Source organism: Camellia sinensis, chromosome 15 (genome assembly GCF_055761805.1).
Source record: "Camellia sinensis isolate YWXY chromosome 15, ASM5576180v1, whole genome shotgun sequence".
NCBI lineage: Eukaryota > Viridiplantae > Streptophyta > Magnoliopsida > Ericales > Theaceae > Camellia > Camellia sinensis.
Genome location: NC_138975.1, coordinates 6,776,807 through 6,796,177, shown reverse-complemented (window position 1 = coordinate 6,796,177; position 19,371 = coordinate 6,776,807). Strand labels below are relative to the sequence as shown.

Genomic DNA, 19,371 nt, shown 5'->3' with positions numbered 1-19,371 from the left:
ACAAACCCTACGTCACATTGACTTCACTCCTGAATCACTCATTTAACGAACCTGCTTATATTTTACGAGAAACTGAATGTTACATTTCATTTGTAGCACTTTCGACTGTGGGATGTTTGTGATCAAGTACATGCAGCGGCCTGATATACCCAGCGGTCCATACAAGGTACATTGTACCTCTTAATTTCCAATTGCGAAATAAATCCGTTTATTTCCTATCGCTGTAACTGTACCTGATTTGTGTTATTCACTTTCTGTACATAATTTCATCATTCTGTTCGCTTTCAGTATTATTCGCTGTGATAATACTAATTTCCCACGCGTATTGATTGTACACATAATTTCAATGTTTGGGACTGGAACAAACGAGGGAAAGTAGTAATGTTTGTTTGCTTTTATCGTGGCCTGTACGTAATGTGATACACATAATTCCAATGTTATGGGTACAGAACAAACAATGCAATGTCATATTTGCCCAAATGACTATAGTAATGTTTGTCTAGTGCAATGTGATATTTGCCCAACAAACAATGCAAGTTGAAAGTAGTAATGTTTGTTCGCTTTTACCACATGAATTATGTTTGTTCGATTTTTTTGAATGCCATGATTTTGTCCAAAACAAAGCAAAAAAAAAAAAGCCCACAGAACAAACAAATAGCGGTGACTATAATGCACTTTGAAGGGGAATTGATTACTTCATAACAATGCACAAACGGTGAAAAATTGCACAAAAAATAAAAACAACCATACAACAAACCATTAAAAACACAGAGTATTGATATTCAATTTTTTTTTGTTCAGCAAAACAAAAAACTGTATTGATGAAAAAGCACATACAAGGTGTCAATGATACATCAACAAAGAGGAGGTTAGTTGGTGAGAGACCAACGAAGAGAAACAAAAACAGAAGGAAAACAATAAGAATGTAACTCCAAGCCCATCCTCACAAAACCACATAACAGGGCAACCAGATGAAATTCCAAGGCAGCATGAACAAACTTCAGACCATACAGCCACCATTAAGACTTGAGCCTGAACCTCCAACCTCCATTGAGACTTGAGCCTGATCCTTCAACCTCCAAAAAAAAAAAAAAATAACTACAGCAACAGACCAACAATTACAACAAGGCCAGCAGCAAACCTCCAATAACTTTCCCCAATCCAGCAGCAGACTTCCAATACAGCACACCAAAACATCATTCAAACAATTGCAAAAAGGTCAATATGCAGCAGCAGACTTAAGCCTATTCGTTGATCCCATATAGCAGCAGCAGAGTACATATATAGCAGAGCAGAGTTGAAGCACAGCAGAGCAGCAACCAGAAATGAGCATGCTTGACCCCATAAACTAAGCCAAAGCAACAAGCCAAAAATAAGGCAAAACATAGCAACATTGAAGCACAGCAGAGCAAAAGTAGCCACCAAGAAGATATGGTAATACCACAGACTGACCAAAATCCTGCATACCACAGATTGACCAAACTCCTGCACCCTTGCAGCAAAAAACACCAAACACCACCCCCTCAATCAGACTTTGATACTATCCAAAATACAATATATGTCGTCCACTGAATACTGTAGGCCTCTATAACTTTGCTTACAGCAAAGTGCAACCCTCACTTTCACCATCTCAGCCAATTCAGGCCCATCAACAATCTTATCATTAAAAAGGCAATCATTCCTACCTTTCCAAATCATTCCTAGGTGTGCAATACAAAAGAATACATATATAAACTAGCCTAGGATTTGGGGAACAGAACGGCTAGAACACCCTACTCTGATTGAGCATCTGCTAGCATGGCTTGGGCTTGGTCCAACTCAGCTTTAGTTGTCTGAATAGATGTAGAACGATGTCTAATTTGGGAGAGCATCATCCTTGCTTCTTGATTAAGCTAGTCATGTTGCTGCTGCAGATGAGCCTTTCTTTGCCGGACAGAGGCAAGTTCTGCCATGAGTTTGGCTTCCTCAAGTTCAAGTGCTGAGTGTTGCTGAAGAATGGCTGCAGAGGTTTGTTGGCTGAGTTTGAGTGAAGTAGATATGGTGTGGGCTTCGTTTAGGAAATCCTTATTGGTTTGAATATCCTTCGAGCAAGTCTGAACCATCTCTGAAAGGGTTGGCCATTCCGTGATGATCTTGGCCAATTGCTTTAGTTGAATGGGGTTGAAAGGATTAGGGGAGAGGTTTACAACAGCAGAAAGACAGGCCAAAGTTTCATCAGGTTTGTGGAGAATGATTTCTTTAACTGGGGTGTTAATGAGGTTGATGAAGGTGGTTAAGGTTTGTTGAGTTTCAGCATCAAACAGATGTAGCCTTTGAGGCAATGGGGATATTTCGTCTAGATCTTGTTGAAGAATAGAAAGTTCGGCCCAAATATCCTGGCATGGACCGACGGCCTGTGAACATTAATAGTTTGGTGAGAATATATGCTTGCAAGTAATAAAGAGTAAATAGGATGAGGTTGGAAATGGTAGTACCTGTCCTGATAACGTACGCGCAGACGGTTGGCCTTGTTCAGCTGTGGTTGTGGCATCAGGACGAGTTGTTTCTGGTACTGATGAAATGGCAGCATCAGCGCCTTGAGGCTCTTTCTCTGGTTCTGCTAATAGGGGAAAGTCATGAGGACCTTCAAGTTCTGTCTCGCCCATTGGTCGTGGAGATGAGTCCTGTATTATGTCCATCCCTGTAAATTGGAGAACAATACCAGTTACTTAAAGAGAAGTTTTTTTTTCCCAAACGAACAGTAACATTTGTATTTCTATTTACCTTGGTTATGGTGAACTTCTGGTTGAGGGGATTTTGTGTTGTCATCTGTTGGAGAGGATTGACTGTTGATTGAAATGTCAAATTTAATCCTCTGTGATTCTTTGTTTGACGTTTGGGAATTGGAGGGGTTGGATGGTGATGGTTGAGGGCTAGAGACAGAAGGGACAATGTGTTGAGGAGAAGTGGAAGGATGTTGTGATGCAGACTGTGTAGATTGCTGTGGCGAAGACTGTGAATCAGGTTGTAAGGAAGTTTGTTGCGATGCTTCAGGTGGTGGTGGAGTTGGTTGTACAGTGGGTTCTGTGGGTACATTGCTGATTGGACTGGGAATTTGATGAATGTGTTGAGGAGAAGTGGAAGCATCGTCATCATCAGCAGCAGCAAGGAGTAATCTCCTTCTTTTTCTCTGCACAAAAGTAAGTGATCAGTCGGGCGTGAATGGAAATTGAGATGCTGTAAATATGTAAAGTGAAGGCTTACTTGGTAGAGCTACCCTGAAGGATTTGATGTTGTTTGGCCAACCATTTGGCTGAGAGGGATATCCCACTCACTTAGGTCTATGCTTAGAGCAGGAGCAGTGGAAGGCTCTTCTCTATTCTTCGCCATGACCTCTGTCTCGGCAGGGGTACGGGTGGTAGTTCCTCTCGGTGCTTGTGTCTGCGCGGCTGCGAAAGAGTCTGCCATTAATTTCGAAACTGAGGAGGTGTTTGTCTGAGTAGTTGCATCCATTGGATCCTTGCCTTTACGTTGGTCCCTAACCAATGGTTCAGCAGCAGGCCCAATTTTGGCTGTCAAAGGTTAAACAAGTTAGTGTTGTAGAGAAAAAAACAAAACAAATTGCATGACACAGTCAGGGATATGAAGTATATGAAGGAAGGATACCTGTAGCCTTAAGCTTCGAAGGCGAGGATATGCGGCCCTGAATATGAATACAAGTATCGTTAAGGCAGCTTTCAAGTGGCTTGCAGAAAATAATGGCAGACATAAGTCCCCACCAATGGTCAAAAGCAGCCGAGCAGTCCGAAGCAGGTTTGAAGAAAAAGGGGCCAAAATCTTGGAAAAGTTGGTGTTCTCTGTCAGAATGGATTCAGCTTGTGTAGGATCTTTGAAGTGGATTATGGACCCAATCTTTTCATGGATGGTTGGGTGGAAATAAGGATAAGGGATAGCCTGGGAAAGACCAAATTGCCTGGATCATTGATTGAGACAGTATGTCTCAAAACTGCAGCTGGATAGCTTGGCGGAGGATATGGAACAGCCAACCAAGACATGTCTAGAGGTGAGAATGTGTCTCCAATTCTCATTTTGTTCTTGGACTTGCTCATTGTGTAAATTAGAAGGGTCTGTGAAGAGGAAGCGAAGTCTACTGGAGGAGAATTCAAAATTTTGAAATGGCATGTACAGGTTGGAAGGTCTCTGTGAAGGAAGGTTGTAAAACATGGTAAGATGATTTCTGAAAGTGAGGATGGATTGGCTGTTATAAGTGAGCAGTTGCTCAGCATAGGAGTAGCAAACAGGTTTCAAGGTGTTAGGTGGTGGGGGTCGTGCCTCAGGAAAATAGGCATATAACCAGGCCTGGAAGAGCCAGAAGGGGCCACCACAGTTGCCAGAAATCTTCTTGTCGACAAAGGAAAAGAGGGCCTTGTAAAGCGTGGCAAGAAGATAAGGGGCTAAAGCCATAAGTTGGCCATCTTGCATACACAAGGCAAGAGGGAGGTATTCTTTCGTGATCTTGTACCCAGGGACACAAAAAAGAAACTCACAAAGCCAAAATAAGTAAAAAGCAGTTCTTTCTTTGTCATCAACAGGGGAACCAGGCTTGCCTTGGTAATTTTTGGCAAAATCTGTATAGCATATGTTAGTGTTTAAAGTAAATGTCACTTTTGGAGGCTCAAGGAGAGCATGAATTGGATTGCCCAAAATTGGGAGACCAGTCAAGTGAGCTACATCTAAGATGGTAGGGGAAATCATACCAAAATTAAAGAGTAGGGAGTTACTAGACTGCAACCAAAAGCATGCAGCAGCAGCAGCAATCAGCCCTTTGTCCACGTCATAAATTTTAGTCGACAGTCTAATTGCTTCACCAATGCCCTGGTGCTTCCATACTTCAGCGTCGTGACCTTCAATTCTCCTGGCCCAGCTTCGCCAATCTGGTGACCTCCACCCTCTGAGTGGGTTTTTGCTGACATTCCAGTTAGTCCACTTGAGTCCAGCTTGGTTGAGAAGAAGGTTCTCACCATTACCAAGGGGATAGTATGGAGCTAGCTCGTCTGGGAAGTAAGACGCGAAGGTAGGGCCTAGAGTAGCCTTAGCGACAGAGCTTGTGCTGGGCAATAGGGTTGCAGCAAATTTTAGGGGAGCGATACGTGCTCTGATAGGGTCTGGGAAGCGGAGTAGGTCTTCATTGTTCTCCTCAGATGGAGATGGTTGAGATTTTTTCAGCGCCATGGCTTAGGGTTTTGTGGTGCTCTGGTTTTGAACGGCAATGGTTGAGAAGAAGGAGTACAGTCTGGGGAGTTCGAATCAGAGGGAAATGAAGTGGTTTGAAGTTGAAAGGGTAAGTCTTTTATAGCTTATGATAGGGCCAGTATATTTAAAAGCTCTTATATTGGGCTATAGTTTATGTTTGTTTTGGGCCCGTATTAAGAAATTTGATATTGGGCCCAAATAATGGCCCCCTCGTTAAAGTTAAATATCATATGACTTGGACCCCCACAAGGGAGGACCCCCATGACCCCCTCTCTCTCTGATTGGCCACTTTTTTATTATTTTTTTTTCAATTTCTTATTTTTTTTTCCTTCTCCAATCAGCAGCCCCCACGTGTGTGTGTGGGGGGGAGGGGGGGATGGGGGTGGTGCAGGTGGTGATTGGAGGGGGTCTCAATCACTTCCGCAATATTTAACTTGAACATGGGGGTCATTGTTTGCACCAAGTTTTGCCAATCTCTGTCGACAGATGGTCCACTTAATCGAGGGCATGTGGCCAAGTCTGAAGGAATGTCCAGGACCTGAAAGTGGGCTCTCTGTATGTGGGTCACCTAGAAGTGATAGGGGAAGTTTTTACCACCAGTCATGGAGTTAGTGGGTACACTTTCAGGAGGAAGCATGAGACAAAGCAGGAGCCTTGCTTTGTCGACAGAAGTTTAAAACAGTGGGTGGCCATGAAATAAACACAAGAAAAGGGAACTCGACAGATAGAAGTGGAGGTTTAGTATTGATATCCGTATACTGTTTTTGTGGCCCATCATTGCATGATCCCACACGTCTACACCATAACTGCCACTGTAACTGCCCCCTGACTTCGAATCTTCAAGTCCCCTGAAAACCAATATTGACTCTTTCCCGTCGACCTTCCTTTTCACCATTGTGGGGCATGACCCTCATCATTATGAGTTAGCGGGCATACTTTCAGGAGGAAACATGAGACGAAGCATGAGCCTTGCTCTGTCGACAGAAATTTCAAACAGTTGGTGGCCATGAAATAAACACAAGAAAAGGGAGATCGACAGATAGAAGTGGAGGTTTAGTATACTTGGAATGCCTAGAACGGAGATCGTTGATTTCGATATCCGTATACTGTTTTTGTGGCCCATCATTGCATGATCCCACACGTCTACACCATAACTGCGACTGTAACTGTCCCCTGACTTCGAATCTTCAAGTCCACTCTGCCAAATATTGACTCTTCCCTGTCGACCTTCCTTTTCACCATTGTGGGGCATGTCCCTCATCATTATGAGACAAAAATCGACAGAATATTGTCCACTAAACACAACCACAATCTTTGCAAACTGGGCCAATGAACCGCAACACTTGGCCACTCACTGTTACTGCCCCTGACTATGAATCATCAAACTCTGCCAAATATTGAATTTTCCCTGTAATTTAATCAAAATATATTCAATGTCGGTAAACTTGAAAATATGTTTGAAATAACCTTTTTCTGTATTGTAATGACTTAAACACAATTGTTGTCCTACATTTTATGTAACGAAAATACACAACTTATTTATATCAAAAATAAAATATACATCTCGGGTTTATAATCAAAAAAATGGGAACTACTTTTTTTTAAAAAAAAAGTTCACTCATATTTTCAGCTACATTCTGATTGGATATTAGATTAAAAATTCCTCTTTGCACCTATTTTTTCCACATCCTCCCAACAGCTGCTCCATTCAACTAACATTGAATCTTGCATGCCACCTGACTTACACGCTGGAGCAGTTACTGGCAGTGCTCATGGATTTAGTGGCCACACTCCAAGAGGAAATATGAACGAATTGGGAGTCTGTATCTGTCGAGGAAAGGCTAAAAGGATCTGGGCACAGGTGGCAACTTCAATTATATGCACTTTGACAGGTACAAGTGAAGCTTTTATGTGGTTTCAATACACGGAAATGACCGTGCAGTTACAGAAGTTGCATAGAAGCAGTTGCAGAATTGGCAGATCATGGGGTCGTGGGAATTTTATAGCTATAAAGGGCAGAATGTTTGCAGAGAGAGAGGACATGAACAACAACACAACTTACTTTCTACATTGTAACTTCTGTGTAGTTTTTTCCCTTCTACTTTCTACTTTGTTACAAACAACACAACAACACAACAACTTACTTTCTACTTTCTATTTTGTTACTTTCTACTTTGTTACCATCAGTTCATCGAAAGAAGTCTTCATTCATTTCAGGCATTTGAACCAATACCACAATTGCTTGATTTTCTTCTTGAACTTGTCAACTTTAAATTACTGCTTCGTTACTGTCGATATAGGCCCACCATAATTTTACTAACAATAAACCCATACTTCCATAGTAAACATTAAATAATTTCACAACTCCTGTTCGTAACTCGTAATTCATATACCAATCGGCATGGAGATAAAGTAACGAGTTCGTTGGGTTACTTTCTCCAAGTAACAACCAAAATTAACTGCCACTTGGATTATATACAAAATGCATGTGCTGGTATGTAATTTTGCAAACCCATTTGGACAAAATTCATTTTTTACTCGAAATATAATACTAATTTACCGACACAAGTCATAACAAATCAATACGAAGCGAACACATCGTTAGTTGATAAACCACACCGCAAAAAACCCTTCAGTTAGATCCAACAAAATATGGAACAGAAACAAGCAACCCGCAATAGGAATCTTAGAATACAGACATAAGCCAATTTCCCACCCAAAACAATACACAGACAACCTATATATATCTCACCTCACCTTCAATTAGTTTTGAAAATGACAAGTCACTGCAAACACAAATGACAACATCACTCTAAACAATATGGGAAATTTACAACTCGTGGCCTTGTATATAAGTAACGTTGTGCCATTTCCTGGCATTGTACATAACCAATTATTTACACGTTACGAACAGCAATCCGTGCAAAATGAAAACTACATACATTATTTCCATGTGTTTTCAATAGCTAGTACTGTCTACCTAATAAATTAAGAGAATAAGTAAATCATACAAATTATACAATTACCTGATTCACCTCACCAATTGTGTTCGAATCATTTTTCCACACTGCTGCTTCAACACTACCGTATTGGCCCACAGGCTGCTTGGAATCAGGAGAAACATCGAAAAATAGTCGCCGTTGCTTAATGTGCAGTGTACTTGGATCCACCAACCCAGTTTTGCAGCGAACGGGCAATGACTCCGCATTGTACTCACGATCAGTTATGTGGGGTGTATCTGCATCTGAGTTAGTACCCACTGTTCGGCTAAACCGAACCTTAGGACACGTTCGCTTTGTGTGCCCAATGCATTTGCAATTCCCACATTTTCTTGGTCTTCGACAGTTGGACGAGGCCCGTCCTGGGTTCCCTTTTGTCTTCACAACATCAGGATCTTCTACTCCAAATTGTCGACAGAATGAATGTTTCCCTCTGTCTCCATTCCCACCGTTCAAATTCCTCTCATATAACTCCTTCATCCGGCTCGTCATCGGAAGACATGCATCCCTAGCCTCTTTGAAACCTTCCGTTGATTGCGAGGCATAGAAACACATTTCGTTGTAGGAAGAACACAATATCCCATACCGGGCCGTCTGTGTTGTAGTGCTATCAATTGAGGGTTGAGGCCATTGTTGGCTATCTTTGCTTGCAGCCCTTGTCCATCTATGTAGCACACAAGTTGGGGGAATTTGCGTTAAATTTTCAGCTTTCATAACACATATCATGTGGCAGCAAGGTAGCCCCAATGACTCAAACTTCATGCAAGAACATCTCATTGCAGCATCCATTGGATTGTGTGTTACTATCCATGATCTGTCCTTCACTTTGTACTTATGAATATAGTAGCATTTCTGACCATCCGGCAAAGGGAACACGTCCTTGACATTCAACTTCCCCTCTTCTAAGATTTCATCACAGAACATTCTAAATATATTTCGGGTGAATAGCTCAGCTCCATGTCTCTCTATATCTCGCAATGGAGTAATTAATACCGGAAAAGTGTTATTTGTTTCAACATCATCTCCAGCCTCGTTATACCTTATCCTTGCAAGAGCCCGATCATAGTGCCTAACAAATTCATAGAGCTTCAATTTGTGTTGGAGGAAGGGATTGAAATAAGCATTCATACATTCCAAGCGCTGAGTGCTCTTCATCCCAGCAAAGAAATGTCCACGCATATATGCCTCAGCCCACATATGACGCTTCTCATATGTCTCCAACACCCAACTGTTAGTTTGAAGTCCAAATTTTTCGACCATTGTCGTCCAGCCATGCTCAAACTTTGTCTCATCCGTTTCCATGTCCATGCACTGCTTGAAAGCATGTGCAAAGCCACTTATGTGAACATTTGAAACAGCATTTTTCTCAAAATGCCAATTACATAATCGATGTCTTGCGTCTGAAAATACTCTTCTGATTGCCTCTCGCATCGCCTTATCCCCATCTGTCAGTACGGACACAGGTGCTTTATTGCCCATCGCCTCCATAAATGTTTCCAAAACCCATGTGTATGTCTCAATTGTCTCATTAGCTAGCAAAACACATGCAAATATCGTGGTCCTAAAGTGGCTAGTCACACCAGCCAACATAACAAAAGGTTTCTTGTATGCATTGGTTCTGTAAGTTGAGTCAAATATCAACACATCACCAAACTTTGCGTAGTCGGCCCGCGATTTCGAATCTGCCCAGAACAGATTTTGTAACTTGTTATCGTTACACACATCATACTTGTAAAAAAAACATGCATCAACATCAAGTTTTGCGCATAGGTAAACCAACGCACCCTGCGCATCACCATCCTCAACTTCTGCTCTACGTTCGTCTTGAATATGGTTGTGCAGATCCGTACGGATGAAACCAACATTCTCATAAGACCCGGACTGATTTACCATATAATCCATGATTTGGCTAGTCTTCATACCGACATTGCGCATAGCCATTGCTTGAGCTTTGTCAGCGCTGTTTAAACTGCGATGTGACCTCAGATACATCACACAGTGTTGTTCTGCCAATTCATGGTTGTGGTCTGCGACGAAGTGAGTCACAACATACTTTCCCCCTTCACCAGCATTCGCATCGTACCGTATGCGAAATTGGGCTTTGCAACCTACTCCTGTTAGTGCCTTGGGAGCTCTACTCTTCTCAGCAACACGGTCCAAGTATTTTGGTAATCTTTGACCTTCCCTTGAACACAACCACAGCCTACTAACGACCTTTCCCTCTTTATTTGTGTTAAATCTGGATTTTCGTATACTAAATCCCTTGGCTTTAGCATACGCATTGTAGAAATCTTCTCCAGACCGAATCAAATTTTTGTTCCAGAATAGCACGTTCAACATCACCAACCATGTCATTGCGATGAGCATCGTCAACCATTTCTTTTTTCACATCGGCTCCGCCATCTTCAACGTTCATGTTGGTTGCTTCTTTATTGCTCGGACCAGCTTCGCAACCATGATCAGGTTCTGCCCAACTTTCATTCATTAAACGAATGTCATCAGCTTCATTTGGAATGTCATAATCATCACCTTCCCTTTTAACTTCCGCTGGGGCCATACTGTACATGAAATTACTACAAACAATTACTTGATGACCGAAAATTGTTAACACAAACACAAACATGACATTTTCACACGGTTTACCTGTTTGTGCAAACACAAACACTCGTTTGAGAAAGAGAAAGAGAAAGAGAAAGGTTAGCTGCCAATGGAGGGGTTTCCGTTTGAGCGAAGCGTAGAGTGGTTGAAGTTAGGATGGGAGTTTAGTTGAGGGAAAATAGCTGAAGTGAACGGGCCAGAGAGACAGAGAGGGAGACAGCTCCATACCTCATATCTAGTTCGAGAGAAGAGCTTCACTTCAGCAATGGAACCAACACAGCCTTGTAGTTACGTTGTTGTTGGAAATCGCCCGTTATACTGTTCCCTACAGAGCTTCGTCAATGGAACGAACCCAACAGGGGCTTCTCCCTGTGAATGAAAATCAACAGTTACACTGACTCAACCTTACACAGAGAGGAGAACAGAGAGAGATAGAGACGAAATACAGAGAGTGAGTGGGATGCAATCATGCAAATACAAGCATTAACCGGTTTCCCCGGTTTCAACTTTCTCACGATTAAACAATTCAATGGTCTTGATCAATTATTGTAATCTAACGGCTAACAATTGGGTTGAATATGGTGTGCAACCTTAAGGGGGTTGCACACTTGAGCAGGACCCAAAGCAAAATTTGTGTTCAAAAGTGCACGCATTCCCAGAGGTGAAGAAATATAACACGGCTCAATAGAATGTTTAAACAATAAATTCTTTTCTGACAAACCTCTTACAAAGTTACAATGGAAAAGTACATCATTCCTTCTCACCTCTACCAAGGAAGAAAATGAACAACAAATTGGTTATAGTAGCAGAGCATTGAGCATCAAAAACCCACTTCAAACAAGATAAAAAAAATGTTAAAAGATCACCTATAAAATTGACAGAGGTAGGGTCTGTATAAACCGTCCACACCTCTTGTAATGGATAAAAAAGCACATACCTTCTTCTCAAACATGAATTTTACTGGTCATAATGATCAAAATTTGAAGCTTGCATAAAAAATTCTGATAAAAGACCAAAAGCAAACAGACTGTCCTCACCACCAAACACAACAGTTTCGGAATACTACTGATTCGAGCGCAAGTCAAAGCCTGGCTCTAATCTGTCCGCAGAATAAGTGGCCAATAATCAGATATTGCATGAATCTGTTATAGGAATTTGTTATAGGTAGCGCCTCTCAACTAGTAATATATCTTTCCAAGCTTCATAAAACATCCAGGTGATGCCTGAGGAGGGCATGACTTTTAAACAACTAGCACCCCAACCTCTGTAAAGTCCCATCAAACCTTGCTCTCTAATGACTTCTGCCAGTGCTGCTGCCATGTGTGGTGGACATTTACCTTGCAGAGCTCCCACCATGAGCCGTTTCCTGGCCACCTCCAACGGAAAACTAATTGTGCTAGCTGTAAAACCTGCCCACCATGAAGAAAGTAAATAGAAACTCAGCTGAAAAGGGTGATGCTTTGATCATTTTATCAACATTATGAAAGTGAATTCCAAGTTCGGAATTAAATTTCTTTTTTTAAAAAAAAAGCTTGTTATTACGAGATTTGGGGAAACCAGACCAATATTACTTCTAATCCTAACCAACACAGATAAAGGCAAGTTTGCACCTGAGAGAGCTCCGACCAGGAGCATCTCTGCACGGCTTAAAGACTTTTTTCTCTTTGCTAAGCAGTAAGATTTCTTCATCTTCTCGTACATGAAATAATAACATGTGCTGTAGGGAAGCATGCCAATCAATGTAGGCGAAATACCGGCATAGAAACCACCTAACCCACCATCCTTGTAAATCTTGCTAATTGCAATGCCTATAGAAGGATAAGCCTCGGGACTTATAGTCAACCGGTCCTGTAAGAAATAATTGCGAAGGAAAAATTAGTTCCCCTGCAGACATAATGAAAAGAACTAGGACCTCTACAAAACCCATTGTGCCAGGAAATCATCTTCACTATCAAACCATATAGGAGAAAGAAACGAAAGTATACAAACAAAATATAACTTTCCAAATTTCCAAGACAACCAACACAGATTCATTTTTCAGGACACAAGAAAGACAAGAGAGTGACAATTTAACATGTTAATTCTTGACTTCTGGAAATAGCATAAAATTATTTTACCAAAAACCTTAAATATGCTAATATTCATTGGTGCAATTGGTTAAACATGCAAATACCTTTAAAACTTCAAGAGGATGGCAAGCAAGCGTGCTAGCAACTCCAGCAGCTGCACCTGCCACTGCAACTGGAGAGAGCCAGGAAAGAGAAAATTTCAAATTTACAGGACCAATTTGCACTTGCGGGCAATCAATCTGATTCCATTTCTCCTGGGCCGATGTCATTGATCGCTTGACATGCTCAAATGTTCCAAGCTCAATCGCTTGTGTAGGTATTATGCGGAGCATGTTGATTGTGTTACCAGCCCACAGCCCTTTCCAACCCTGCCGCTCAACAACCTCAATGAAACTCCCAGTAATATTTTTGGACCCAACGCCAACTACCATTCTTGTCCTATATGTTTTGAATATTCCAAATTAGGGATCAAGTTGCAATAAATTATAATATGCTAACACATAATAGGCAATAACAACTCAAACTATCAAACATGACATTGGGAGACCAATTATTTTCTTTCTTGAAGTTGACCTTGAATCAAGCATTTAGATTTAGTTCTTCAAATATTCAGATTGGATGTGAAAACCTTTTAAGATTTCTAACTTCCTAGCTTGGCTTGGCTGGATTAATGAGTCTCACAGGACAGATGGTTGATCTGATAATTCTTTGCAATTTGTGATAGTTGTTAAATCAAATTATAAGAATCATGAATTGCAAGACTCGGTAAACATTCTAAAATAGGTAAAAAAAAATTATTGTAGACATATATAAATTAAAAATCTATTGTAAATCTGATTTATTAGATATCTAATATTAATGCAAAACTTGTTATGAATGGTGACATGTGGTCAAGAAGGTCAGGTGCTTGCCTCCAAGTCATGAGATGTGGGTGTTCTGTGTATTACATATGTATGTGTGCATTGATTCCCTTGAAAGAAAACTATCCAAAAACTCTGAATTACAGGCGACCATTCAAAGTACATCATACAAGAAGCTAAAGCCAAATTTGATATGAAGCCTTATAGGGAGAAAGACTATTGAAAATTGGGGGTTGAGAGTAGAAAGGGCCTAAAGACAATAAAAGAAGGGTAAAGAGAAGAAAAGAATGAATGACACCATACAACAATCTGAAAAGCCTTAAAAGGCTTTGAGAGAGAGACCATTTTACAAAACAAAAAGAAAAGGTTACAAATCAATATATAAATTGCAGAATTGATGGTGAATTGAGAATTGACCCGATCAGTCAATTCATCGATTCACCATTACACCCACCAATTCAAGTTTCAGTCCATTCACCAAACCAAATCCTATCTATCAAGGCTAGAATTGACTCAAATCGTATGATTCTAACAACTAGGTTTCAGATAAGTTCAAACTAACTAATGCAGCATAATTGGTTGCCAAGTAATATCCAATTCTATAAGAATTGCACACTGTACATTTCAAATTTTATTCCATTAAGAAAATGAAGTTTAACTTTCAATTCCCAATAGGTTCCAAAATTCCACTAGCGATTGCCATCTAATTTTACTTCCATCAGCAATGAACATTACCCATGACAGCTAGTCAAGCAATGAGTTCTGATACCCGAAATGCACCGACTGTTCATGGAAGAAGCTGCATGGAGTAGCCAAATTCATCTGAGGCTCTAAAACAGCATAATTATTTGAATTAAGAGAGGGACATGAATATGGTTTAACACTAATTAACCTAAAGGTGGAAAGGAAAATAAAACCATGCTATTTGCTAGCTATGAATTTAAAAAACAGACGCAACACAATGTTTCCACAAGAATAATGGCAAGGCCAACAAACACATGTTCCAAAATAGTGCCCATGACCCAAAGGAAAAATTGTCCCCAAATGGACTGGAATGGTGAATGCAAAGCCATGTGTGGAGTCCCAAACTTCAAAAATAGAAGTAACACTGAGCTAGGTTAAGGCTTAGAAACATCTGGAAACCAGGAAAGTTGTAGTTACATAGCAGATAAGAGCCCAAGTCAGTTGAAAATAGCTCCACAGAGACAGGTTTCAATTCAGCATGGAAGGTATATAAGCTTTGGAGATGCTAATAGAACAAATACGTAAAAAAGAATATCAAATGCAGTAGTGAATGCAAGTGCATTCTTTCTGGGTGGTATGCAAAAGAAATTGCTAGAAAAAGGAGCAACGCAAACCTGATGGTTTCAAGAGGAGCAAGAACAGCTTTGGTCATAGCCCCAGCCAAAGCACCACTAAGAAACTCACCAACTTCTCTAGTCCTCAGAAAATCCTGAACCAAAACAAATCATTTCTTTTTCGTTTGGATAAACCATGCCTCCTATATCATTTTGGTACACGAAATATGAAAACAACTTTATACCTACCTACCTATAGATGTATTATATATTCATATATTCCAAAAGAATAAAGGGCAGGAGTTATAACAGATAAGGAATAATGGAACTAATACAATCAGACTTGTGTTTAATATCTAATCATATTATTTATTAGGATAATGTTTGAGAGCTCGAAAAATGCTCCCCTAATCCCCTAATGCCCAAAACGACGTCGTTTTGGGCATTATTATTATTATTTTTTCTTCTTCTTCACGCAGCTCTGAGACAGAGGGAGAGGGAGAGGGAGAGAAAGAGAAAGAGAAAGAGGGAGAGGGAGAGAAGAGCTCGTCGCAGGGAAGAGCTTCTCGCCGTCGCAGGGAAGAGCTCGTCGCCTGCCATCGCAGCTCCTCGCCCGCCGTCGCAGCTCCTCGCTGTCGCAGCCATTGCCTCTGCCTCTGCCTCCTTCTCCGCCCCCCGCCTCGGCCTCCACACCCCAATTTATTTGGCCCCCTCCAATCCTTCGGCTTCCTCCTCCTTCTCCTTCCTTCTCTTCTTCTTCTTCCCCCTCCTCCTCCTCCTCCTCCTTCCTTCTCCTTCTTCTGTTTTCTGCAAATTCGGGGGATTCGGGGGTAGCTCTTTCGAGCTACCAAGCATGACCCATTTATTAGAAGACAAAGAAGAAGATTACATTCTATCATACGGTTGGTAACAAAAATGAAATGCCACAGAACAGAAGTGAGAAAAAATTGAAAACTGAAATCTGAGCGAGCATGTTGTTGAGCCAAAATACCCAGAGTCACAGTATGTAAAGTGTGTTTTTATGCGTGTGAAGAAGGATGATGGGGGAAGTGGGCATAGAATGGAACTCACAAATTAAACCTTTTGAAATCCCTAATATCATCATCATCGAAAGCAGAGAAAATAAAAATTTAAAAATAAATAAAAGAATTAATGTCAGAGTGAAAAGTGAGATTATTTTCTCGTAATCCAAACGAAAGAATAAGAATATGAATATTCAAAGAATCAATTAGGCTGCATATTTGGATATAATAAAATAATAGCAATAATCAAGCATAAACACAGAGGGAGGGGGTGAGTGAGTTAGAAAATTGAAACAAATTAACAGATCCAATTTCCAAATTGAAACAGACTAACTTATAGACAGAACAATTAAAAGAAAAGAAAAGAAAAGAAAAGAAAAGAAGGGGTATGCATTAATAAATTACTTACTTGGATATGTTTAGTAAGGCGAGGAGGTTGGAAAGGAAGGTGGAAGGAGTGATCCTTGTCGAGGAGGTCCAGCTCATTGGGAACCATTACCACTCCATATACATCTCCCCACATCACGCAATGCCTCTTCTTCTGCGATTCGGATACCATATCCATTGCAAAATTAATACACCAAATTTCCAAACTAATGTATGTATGTATGTATGTATGTATGTATCTATAATGCATACATATATAGAGAGAGAAAGAGAGAGAATTGACGTGCCTGCGGGTGGGAGGGGGGTTTTTGGATCATCTGAGACGCCTCCCCAGAATTAGATATTTTCTGAGAGGGGCTGCTGCCGGTGGCGGTGGCGGTGGCGGAGGATGAGGAGGACTGGGATGCCGCCGCTTTCATTCGAAAGTAATTTTTTTTTTAATTTATTTTGTTTCTTAGTAATTTTTGACCTATCTATCTATCTCAAGAACACTCGTGGGTGGGTGGGTGGGTGTTAATTTAATTTTTTTAGGGCTTTGCGGGATTTTTTGGACGTAAAGTAAATTTAAGGGCGTGGGGTGGGGAGGGGAGTGTTTTTTCACTTTATTGAATTTGTATGGTCTTTGTCTGACTCTGTCTTGCTCTGAGCTGGGGGGTCGTTGATGTCGTCCTCTTCTGTGACTGTGTGTGTCTTGGAGTTGGACCCGACCCCACCGCACTCCCCTTTGTACTGTAGAATAGTGTTTTGTGTTCACACTCACAAGTCACGATTCTTCTTCACACTTTCTTTCTCTAATTCCCCCAATTTATGCATCTCAATTGTCCTGCCATTCATTCCTGAGGTTGTTTGGCCAATTATTTAAAAAGATGTTTATTGATAAAGATAACGGTTCGATTCACGTAACTTAAACAATTTGAATTAATTTAAATTTGATAAATCAGTTATTTTTTAATAATAATAATATGATCTATTGGCTTTGTTTGAGAAGTAAAAGTTGGGGTTTTTTTTTATTATTTTAGCTACAAAAAATAAAATAAGTTTTTTAACTCAATAAGACAAAATATCACATTTAACTCATAATCATTACATTCCTTCTTTCACAAAAAAAAAAATTAAAAAAGTAAAAAAAAATCTAAAACTTTTCCCAAATCAGATTGTTTAGCCCTAGGCTAAAATAACTAAAAAAGTTAAAAAATTAAAAAGTTAACCCACTTTTCAAACGAACCCATTGTGTTATCAATTATCAACCATTATAATATTAATTATGATATTATTTTATTTATAAAAATGCTTTCTTCCTCCAATTTTTTTAATTATTTGTCACGTCGTTTGAGAGAATTTGGAGAGAGAAAATTAACTAATGTAGCACTACTGATTTTGGTTATGATATGAGATTAGTTTAGTTAGATATATTGTGATATTTAATTATAATTTATTTATTTATTTTGTTTAAATTATGAATCTTATAGTATTAAGTTATGTTAATAATTAAATTCATAAACAATATAATTGGCATAATTAATAGACAGATATTCTCCACACACATTAAAAAAAAATAAAAATAATAATGATGCGAACATATACGCTCTCTTCTTTTCATTTTAAACGTTTTTTTTGTCCAAGGTTTGAATTGACATCTTAACAAGGGAAGATTTGAAAGTTAGTGAAAAATTAAGGGGTTGTTTGGATGTCTTAAATAAATGTATTTTTTGATTTTTTATAGTAAAAAATAGTGGAAAAAAAATGGTTGTTTGGGATAACTTTTGTCTTTTTTAAAAAAAAATATGTATTAAAATATTGTATAAAATAACAAAATTACTTTTTTACCCCTGCGTTCTAGACTCATCAGTGATAGTGGTGCAGAAGGACCGTACGAAATGGTTGAAATGGTGAGAAGAAACTGAATCATATGCATATATAGCATGAGGCTTCACGGTACTGTTGGGCCCGTGGGGGCCACCATGGATCCCGTTTCGATAATCCAAACCGTTCAATGTGTAGAACTCGTTGAGTACTATATGCCTGTAAAAAATCACTTCGATCGGATATCGATAGCTATGTGATCAAAACAGTTTTGTATGAGAAAAATGGATGGTCAAAAATAAACGACTAGAAAAAATCTGATTTGATCACATAGCCATCGATATCTGATCAATGCGATTTTTTTCAAGCATAGAATACTCGACAAGTTCTACACATTAATGGTTCGAATTATCGAAATGAGATCTGTGGTGGGTTCCCACGGGCCCAACAGTACCCTCAAACTTAATGAATATATATATCTAATTTTTTTTTGGTACCATCACTGCGTAAATTTTCCATCACTTCAGTACCATCACTGTGTAGCTTTTTGGATTGTACTAATATTGTGGAAATTAATTTTTTTTATATTTTTAATTTGTGAATAGTGATAACTTTTTAACTTTTTGACTTTTTCTCAACATGCCAAACCAGCCCTAAATTGATTGAACATTTATAATTTTATAATATGAACATATTTGTATTTAAAAAAATAAATGATTCACATGATCTTGATAATTTTTTAAAAATAATTATGGGTTTTAGATTCTGATTAATTTAATTTTTTACATGAATGATATATTCGACGAACCTTACAATATAAACGGTTTAAATTATCACAAAAGACTCAAGAAAAGCCCCTATCAGGGCACCACGCCACACCAGCCTATTGTGAATTTAGTCACGACAGGAATTCTGAATCCAGGTTATCATGAGTCTCATTTTGATGACATGAATTATTTACCCTCTCACTTTTAATTTTATTGTATTTGTCTTTAAAAAATGAATGATCTATTTTTAAAAATATGTTGTTATTCATTTTTTCGGAAACAAATATAATAAAATGAAATGAAAAAAGAAAAATGTTTGGGACCCCCACAGAAGAG

General features: G+C 39.4%; 3 protein-coding genes across 4 annotated transcripts; all 3 read right to left on the bottom strand.

The window, feature by feature from the left end:
- Positions 1–775: 775 nt before the first annotated feature.
- LOC145813842 (uncharacterized) lies at positions 776–3,826 on the bottom strand. The gene is made up of 5 exons (XM_082909972.1): positions 3,646–3,826; positions 3,244–3,551; positions 2,764–3,169; positions 2,475–2,680; positions 776–2,393 (listed from the first exon to the last, which is right to left on the bottom strand). Exons 4-5 carry the CDS (start codon positions 2,676–2,678, stop codon positions 1,893–1,895), a joined length of 705 nt encoding a protein of 234 aa, XP_082766098.1. The 5' UTR covers positions 2,679–2,680; positions 2,764–3,169; positions 3,244–3,551; positions 3,646–3,826; the 3' UTR covers positions 776–1,892.
- A 4,112-nt stretch (positions 3,827–7,938) lies between these two features.
- Positions 7,939–11,355, bottom strand: LOC114274353 (protein FAR1-RELATED SEQUENCE 5). Its single transcript, XM_028216261.2, has 2 exons — positions 11,058–11,355; positions 7,939–10,789 (listed from the first exon to the last, which is right to left on the bottom strand). Exon 2 carries the CDS (start codon positions 10,596–10,598, stop codon positions 8,247–8,249), a length of 2,352 nt encoding a protein of 783 aa, XP_028072062.2. The 5' UTR covers positions 10,599–10,789; positions 11,058–11,355; the 3' UTR covers positions 7,939–8,246.
- A 164-nt stretch (positions 11,356–11,519) lies between these two features.
- Positions 11,520–17,243, bottom strand: LOC114274309 (Mitochondrial substrate carrier family protein). Of its 2 annotated transcripts, XM_028216200.2 has the most exons (6): positions 16,753–17,243; positions 16,488–16,619; positions 15,117–15,211; positions 13,003–13,336; positions 12,440–12,677; positions 11,520–12,238 (listed from the first exon to the last, which is right to left on the bottom strand). In XM_028216200.2, the coding sequence occupies exons 1-6, from the start codon at positions 16,882–16,884 to the stop codon at positions 11,988–11,990; spliced, it is 1,182 nt and encodes a 393-aa protein (XP_028072001.2). In that variant the 5' UTR covers positions 16,885–17,243; the 3' UTR covers positions 11,520–11,987. The 2 variants fall into 2 exon arrangements, with proteins under 2 accessions (XP_028072001.2, XP_082766097.1); XM_082909971.1 differs by lacking the exon at positions 16,753–17,243 and having other exon boundaries at positions 16,488–16,658.
- Positions 17,244–19,371: the final 2,128 nt, after the last annotated feature.